Source organism: Limulus polyphemus, unplaced genomic scaffold, assembly GCF_000517525.1.
Source record: "Limulus polyphemus unplaced genomic scaffold, Limulus_polyphemus-2.1.2 Scaffold5931, whole genome shotgun sequence".
Classification (NCBI taxonomy): Eukaryota; Metazoa; Arthropoda; class Merostomata; order Xiphosura; family Limulidae; genus Limulus; species Limulus polyphemus.
In genome coordinates this window covers 1-8,634 of record NW_013671541.1, presented here as the reverse complement: position 1 = coordinate 8,634, position 8,634 = coordinate 1, and the positions used below count along the sequence as shown (strand labels likewise).

General features: G+C 33.6%; 1 protein-coding gene across 1 annotated transcript in view; it reads left to right on the top strand.

Annotated features, from left to right (window-relative positions):
* LOC106473151 (mitochondrial import receptor subunit TOM40 homolog 1-like) overlaps positions 1–8,542 on the top strand; it is an 18,877-nt gene extending 10,335 nt beyond the window's left edge. The window contains exons 4-5 of the mRNA XM_013933831.2: positions 750–987; positions 8,520–8,542. Of these exons, the coding sequence (XP_013789285.1) occupies positions 750–987; positions 8,520–8,542 (261 nt within the window). The remainder of the gene's footprint in view (positions 1–749; positions 988–8,519) is intronic.
* Positions 8,543–8,634: the final 92 nt, after the last annotated feature.

Below are 8,634 nucleotides of genomic sequence, written 5' to 3'. Positions count from 1 at the left end.
AATAAATGAATTTTAATTAAAGAATAGGATTAATTTACAACTATTTAGTCAGTATTTTGAGAAATTAACTTTATGGTTTACAACACAAACTTACTGAAGATAAAAATGTTTTTCTCAAACAAGATTTCAGGTATTTTGGTCAGAATAGATTATGAAACTAGTCGCTGCAACCCAAAAGCTGTGTAGAAAAAATTAAAAAAGTTGTATGGGTTAAAGTTATTATACAAATGTTAAAATTATTTCAAGTATTTATGACAGCAAATGTACAATTATATGATTTTTTCTAAATCTTAATTAATCAGAATATTTCATGCCATTTTGGACTGTAAACCTACATCTGTTTCCAATCAACAATTACAGTGTTGATTCTCGATCATAAACAATGCAAGGCTTAGTTTCAACAAGCCAGTATTTCAAGTTTTAAGTGTTTATGTTAACAATAAACAAGTCTACAATAACAGAAAAGGTCAATACAGCTATATTATTCTGGAAGAAAATAATCTGTTGGTACATTCTTTTAACTGTTTAAGTGTTTACTAAGAAGGCAGAATATATAGTGATATATATTTTGGAGAAGGATTAAGGTAGTTAATGAACTCAAACATAATATTGTTCATATTTACTACAAAATAGTTTCCTAAAATGTTAAGTTATTTAATATTACACCCGTTACAAAAAATTTAATAAAGATATGAAGATTTTCTTGTATTTTGCAAAAGTTATCAACCACTTAATTTTTGTTCTCCCAGATACAAGATTCACGCTATTTGGCATCACAGCTATCAGCTGATTTCAAAGGTCATGATTATACAGCATCACTTACCTTGGGCAACATTGATGTTGTCAATGGCTCAGGGATAGCTGTTCTTCATTATCTTCAGTCAGTTACATCAAAGGTAGCAGCTGGGGCAGAGCTTGCTTATCAGTATGGGTCTCAAGTCCCAGGTAGTGAGATGGCTGTTCTATCTCTAGCAGGTAGATACACAGGTAGGCAGTATATAAGTGTTTGTAATTAATTTTGTAGACGTTATTTAAAAAGTGATGAAATTTTATTAAAAGTTTGCTAAGTGGGTCATAAAAGATAACTATGTAGGGCCGACTGTCTTATTTCATTTGTCTATTTTTCCTCATTACTGAAAGGTGTCACTACTACATGAAAAAACCTATATTCTGTATCTGGTTGTGCCATAAATGTTCCCGAGGAAGTTTATATTAGCCCACGTTAACCATCTTTACAATGCTACAAACTCAGTGTGTTCAGATAAACCAGTAAGATGTTATTAAACGAGGTATTTTTATTACTATGTTCACAGTAAAAAAACGAAAATTGGCAGTATATGAGGCCAGTTATCTGTTAAGTATTCAGTATGGTGTATTATAGTTTGAATGAAAGATTTTATAAGAAAATGTAACATTGTGAATTGATAGTTAACTTATAAACTTTATTTGCTGTTCCAAAAACTTGCATTTGGTATTGTGCACAATGGAAATATTTTGTATAATGAAAACTGCTACAGAAAATTGACATTACTTAAGAAATTCTCAGATTTGCATTAAATTATCGGAAGTACTCGTACACCGTTTATCAAAGGTGTTAAGTTTGTATGTTGATAGAGCAGAGTGACTAGTGCAACTTTCTAATCAATTAATTGTGTGACTTATTAATTGGTTATATTTACCCCCCAACATTCCTATTTCAAACTTTAATTTTTTCTTAAAGACATTATTTAAGACCTTTAATTTAATGCGACTCTTTAAATCCACAACATTACGTGAAACCTGTAATATGTTGAAAATACAATCAGTACTGCTCTTTAGATTTCTCCCTACAAATTTTCACAAGACTACTTATTAAAACTACAGAATTTTTGTTAATGAAAATAAACAATGTATGTTGACCTTGATTATTAATAAATTATTAAACATAACATTTTCAGGTTTAATTTGATATTACACTTATACATGCATTTTAAAAACATTTCATCAACATACTGAGCAGTTCTGCATGATCAAGCATTATTCAATAAAGATGAGAAAAGAGTATAGAATTGTTAAGGGCATATAGAATACTTATTACTAAATGAACTAATACTTCCCATAGTGTGTGATAATTAATATGTAATTCACTGAAAATAACTTCATTTGAATCTTAAAAAACAAAGACAATACTGTTTCCTATTGCAAAAAAAACTTATAATGATGACCTCTGTAGAAATTAAAATGATTCATAAGGTAGAAATTTGAATTTACATCAGTCTTTATAGAAATTTGAGTTTTATAAGAAGTACTAAAAATATAGCAGTGAAAAATATTCTTTAATTACCAACAAATATTTTAATTAACAATTTTATATGTATATAAAAAAAAAATCATAGGCTTTTAAACAAGAAGTTGATATAAGTGGAAGTGTAGGAAGAACACATTAAAAGACATGCGTGCTGAGAAATCAATAAATCAAACAACGTCTGTACTATAGGTCATGTTTAAGCTGCGCATGATGACAGCCATAGAGTCTTGGCCATGTAAATAGATAATGACTTAATGGTGTTAGATATTGTTAATGTTATTGATCCACATCTAGTATATTCTGACAGATGGATAAGCTATTCAAAATTCTGTATTTTCTTTTGGCAAATAAAGATTATGAATATTAACCTGCTCTTTTTAAGGAGGGTGTTCATTTTCAACCCACAAAAAGAAAAACTTATATGAATATGAGATTATAGTTGATAAAAAAAAAAATTGTATTATAGATTGAAATACTTATAGCTTTAAACTTATATAATAAACACAATATGAGATTATAGTTGATTAAAAAAAATTGTATTATAGATTGAAATACTTATAGCTTTAAACTTATATAATAAACACAATATGAGATTTTTTTTATGCCACTATCCATCCATCCTAATCTTGTAGCCTAATCATGTTGCTAAACTTGTACAAGATGTATATCATACAAAGTTCTAGTCCTAATTAACTTTTCAAAGTCAAAATGGGGACATAGGTGTTTCAGAAACACAACTTGCACTTCTTATATTTGCTAATTGGTAAGTCTGAAGGCTTTTAGTACTACAAATTGGGTTTCATTACTGTGGTGGGCACAGCACAGATAGCCCATTGCGTAGTTATGTGCTTAACATCAAAACTAAAGCTAACAAATCTTGTATTTGCCTCGTTTTTTTAATTATTTATAAAATTAACTTAATTTATTATTTTTATTTTTGTAATATAAAATATAGTTTATAGTTATATAACATATCACATGGAAAATTTTAAGCATAAAAATTTAATAGATAGGAGTTCTAGAATAACAATTATTTTTTATTAAATTAATACTGAAGATATAAGATGATACTGAAATCAGTCATCTGAGAATTTTGCAATTGCAAGTGACCACATTTTCCAGCAAAATCTTGTGTTTGGCATGCAATTCCATGAGTTGAGTACAATTACATAATTTTACTCTGTGCAAACAATTTACAAAGAAAGTAAATAATGGTGTTATGTATCTAGTTCAACATTTGAATAATTAATTTGTTCTTCAATTTTCTTATAAAATATTACCTTCCCTATACTTGTAGTTTTAAAATTAACATACATATTGGACTTTATTTATTACTAATTGACTATACATGATTAATTTTTAACTAAGTCTGTTTTTAATACCTATTTACTGTTGCACTGAAATGTTAATCATCTGTTATGACTTCTAGGGCAATCATATTAGCTTGATACAAAACTATGAATAGCAAGCAGTTGTAAAGTTTTGGTGAAATGTACAACCCTGCTGCTGGATATATATCTAAAGAATAGGTTACAAGTTGTTTAGCACTTCATATGTAACCTAGTATAGAACATTAGTCATTTTAAATACAGTATGTCAAACTAATTGAATGGAAACAACTAAAATAATGTTATGCAAAAAAATTAATTGAAATACATTAATTGCAAAATGAAAATGAAACAAGAAAATCTTGAGGCATAACTGGCAGATTTTTCATTCATAATGAGTTGCACAAGTCTTTAAAAAAGACAGAGATGTCATTCCAAAATGGTCTTACCTCTTCTCACCCAGAGCTATCTTGATCCTGGTCTGCCTTATTAGCATTGCTAAAAGTTCGTACTAAAGGTGCACCTGTCTGTTATACCCATCAATTTATACCATTTTCCTTTTGAAGATGTACTGATCATGTGATCATTCTCCAACAATCATGTTGTGCCATCTATACTGGTGCAGCTAGCTCCCTCTACTATTCTAGAACAAACCTCACTTACTTGATTGGCATTCCAGTGTCCAGACATGTGTTTTCACTCACTTTCCATGTGACTACAGACATTTGATTGTGCTTGATCACACATTTCTATCAGTTTCTACTTCAAGTTTCAACTTCCATTGTTTCAGAAATACTTCTGTTTTTCAATTTTCTACTTTATTCATATAGGCTTCAGTATTTAATATGGCAGTTGTTGAATTTCCCACCAAATGTAGATAGTGGTTCTGCACACATCTCTATGTCTTGGAGTCGACAATGTCTGCTGGGAAAGTCCAGGCTGTAGTTCACGGGGAGTTCTTGTTTTTACAGGCTGTAGTTCACGGGGAGTTTTTGTTTTTCATTCAGCTGATGATTTCTTCCATTCACGATTTTTTTTTCTGAAAAAAGGTTATACCTACTGAGTGGAAAATTCTTTATACAGCATCTTCCACTTGTTACCGTGCCTCCGTGTAATCTCCTTGGTTAGGTATTGTTCTTTTTCTCAGGAGATCTGTATTAAGATTTTCAAAGTGTCTTACTCACTCCCAGTAGGCATTCCAATGTTTTGCTGTTTATGTGAGCTTGCACAGTTAGCCCTATTTTTCTCGCATGATAATTTAGGTCTTTCAAGTTTTCTTGGATCAGTATTTGGTGAGTTAGATTTTTTATAATTCTTTTACCATCTACGTTACTTTAGTTTACCTTTATGATTGGAGTTTGATTATTCCTTGTTTTTCTTTAGTTTTTCAATATAAGTGCAGGTTTTGCACATTGGTTACTCTTTAGGTAATTGTAACATCTGCTACATTTGTTATAAGTTTCTTTTTGTCTTTACTACTAGTCCAAAAAAAAATACATTGTTAACAGGGTGCCTTTTCCTCCTTATGTTATTCAGGATAGGTTTTCCTTTGTCTAAACGGTTCTTTAAATGGACTTCTAAGTTCAATATTTTAGTGTCTTTATTTAGTAAGCTCCTTTAGGCATTGCTTATTATTTTTTGTTTTAGGTCAAATTTCATGATTTTGCAATTTCATTATTATTCTGTACTTGGTAGATTCTACCAATTTCTAGGTTTTGTTAGTTCATTAGTAATGTATACTTTCTCCCAGTATGTTTACTTCCTTTATGTGTCTTTTTCTCTACACTTCATAACCATTCTGTGGGTTCTATTTCTGTCTGAAGGATTCTGCCTTCAGTTCTGCTCCCCCCTCCCCCCATCCATTTACCTTTTCTCCTTCCCTCCTCCTTGGGATTGTACTTCTCCCAATCATCATGTCTTGTATGTTCCACCCCTACGACACACAGGGGCTGTTGAATGGTTGGTATCCACTCAACAGAGGTTTTACTCCTGTCAAATTGTTGTCCCTCATAAGCCAGGAGATTGGAGACCCGTCTTAGACCTGTACCAGTTGAACTCTCATCTGGATGCCACCTCCCTTCACCATGAAGTCCTACCTCTCTCTTTAGGGATTTCCTCCAGGACTCTGGTTGACCAACTTGTCATGATGGATGCTTTTCTTCATATTCCTACTGCTCCAGTGTCTCATTGTTTTCTTTGGTTCATCCACAAGGGTCATGTCTTTCAGTTCCAGATGGTGCCATTTGGTCCTTAATTTTTGGCTCTGTGTGTTTTGTCGAGTGGTAAGCTCATTTGCCTGTCGTATTCACTTATTGGGTCTTTGGGCTGTCTTTTTCATAGACAATTGGCTCCTGCTTGCTTCTTCCTGTACAAAGTTGGTCTATCATGCCTGCTTACTTCTTTGGGAAGCTAATCGGGTGGAGTTTTTCTGTTCAAGTTGGAGATAACCATTTTTACCCCCACCCAATATCTTGTTCGATTGGTGTTTTTTCTTCAATTCCCACCCTCATTGGACCCAGCCTTCTCTACTTTGGCTCAGGGATATGGAGGGAGTAGTCTTAATAACCATACCTTCTCCTTTTCTCACTGTATGAGGTGTTCTATCACTTTTGGAGATGTGGACTTCCTTGGAAGCTCTCATTCCCTTGAGTCAAACTCATATATGTTCCCTTCAGTGGACACTTCTCAACCAATGGACCTCCTCCCACAATCCCTTGGACCATTCCTTTCCCCTCCCCTATGGGTTCAGTACTGACCTTGCTTGGTGGCTTGAAGGGGTACTGACCATGGTGGGGGTTCCAATTCCTCCACCTCGTCTAGTCTCACCTGTTTCCCGATGTTTCATTAGTGAGTTGGGGGTTTTTCCTCTATTCCCAAAAGATTTCTGGTCAGTGGTCTGTTGAGGTGGCTACTTTCCACTTTTGACACTTTTTCCTGGAACTTTTGGCAGTTCGTTGGGCTCTGTATCATTTCCTCCTGCTCCTGAAGAGGTGGGTGGTTATGGTTCATTCTATCTATTCCACTGTTGTGAGCTTTATCACCTGGCAAAGGGGAATCTTATCCAGATCTTTGTGATTTCCAACTCTGATTCTTCTTTACTGGGCTTATGACCACAACATGGCAATCTTAGTGTTTCATGTTCCCAGCGTCATGAATCTGGTGGCTGAGCAGTTATATTGATCTAGCCAGGTTCTCCTCTTGAAGTGGTCTCTTCCTCCATGGGTATTTTGGTGGGTGTTTTCTTACCTGGTAACACCTCATATAGATGTGTTTGCTACTCTCTGGATCACCAACGTTCCTTCCTTTTGGTCTGTCTCTGGTTCCATACCCATTGGCTCTGAGAGTTGATGCTTTCAGTCCAGTTTGAGGGGTCTTCACCTATATGCTTACCCTCCAATCACACTTCTCTCCAGAGTCTTTTCCCTTATCTAGACCATTCCTTGTTGTGCTCTGCTTTTTGCTCTGAATTGGCCAACTCAGGCAGATTCCCTCTGCTCTGGCCCTTACTGGAGCAACAGCCCTGCCCTATCTCTGTCCTGGTCACTCCTCGGACTACTGGAATTGGATGTCATTCATCCCGACATCCCCAACCTCCTCCTCCTCGCATGGCTTTTGTCCAGTCCCTTGCTTCAGCTCAGGGTGTCTCCCCTAGCATAGCCTTTCCTTTCCCATATTAATTGACTTTCTTCCTGTCTGTTCACTAAAGCTGTTGGTCTACCTTTAGACTTTCATCCATTCACCATGGTTTTTTGACTCAAAACATTTTGTCCTGTTTTTTGTCATTAAGTCTCATAATTCTGCTTCCTGAGGTCTATAGAAAAGTATCATATTTTTTACTATTTCTCACTTACTGAATGAACAATATGTGGAGGTTTTCTACTGTTGAAAAAGAACAAAATTGGCAAAAAATGTGGAAAAAAATGGACATATTTTACCAAAAATGAACAAAATTCAATAGGATATGGGGTCAAACATTTCTAGCCAGTCAAAGGCAACAGGATCTCCCAGAACCCATGGAATAGACCATTAGAATACTAGAAAAGGTTTAAATAAATAGAGTTTGAGAAATGACATCAAACAAAACAGTTAAAACATTTTGTCACATGAAAAGATGAGAGAGTTTAACATTTTTAATTTTCCTCTCATTCATACAATCCTCAACCTACTGGCCTTGGATTGTACATGAACACTCGGAAAATAAAGTTTATTTTATAAAATTTGAATATGTAAATTTTACATTCTATTTTATTAAACTCAGGAAATGGCATCAGAAGTGATGCAGACCTCAGGGCCGGCTACGCCAAAAATCTAGAATATAAAGTTGAAATTATTTCCCATCTGTATTAGTGGAAAAGAGAAAATAAGAAGAAACAGAATGTAAAAGTTAAAATTAATATTATTGCTGTCAAAGCCTTGAATTGAATTAAGTTAGGAAAAGGCTGCAAACAAAACAGTGGAAAAATATTGATGATTCTGCATTAAGAGTTCAGTCATAAATAAAATAAAAAAGTGTAAAAAATCAAAATAGAAATATCTAAAATACGTTCAAAATACAGACACAAACACAGTCAACCAGTAAAATATCACTAATAATCTGAGTAAAACCAGGTACTTTGGATAGTATATAATAAACAAAGATAGTTCTAATTCATTTTGGTTTTTACCATGCTCTTTACAAAAAATAGTCAACTTAAGTGATAAATAGGTGTGGCCTGGCAATTGTAAGAACCACAATTTACTACACAGAAACTTTCTTTGGGAAAGCTTTGCGATAAAACGATTACAGGTTATAGCTTACGTGGAACCAAGTGTACATCAGTAGTGTTCGAGTTGTAAGAATTACCTGTAGATGAGGAACAATCATTTACAGAAGACTGAGTGAAGACTGTTTGTTTGGAAGAAAGATGAGAATTGTTTATATAGTTGAATGTATGAATTACTGTGTAGTAAGAAAGATGATAATTGTTTATATAGCTGGATGTATGAATTACTTGTGAGGTAAGAAAGATGATAATTGTT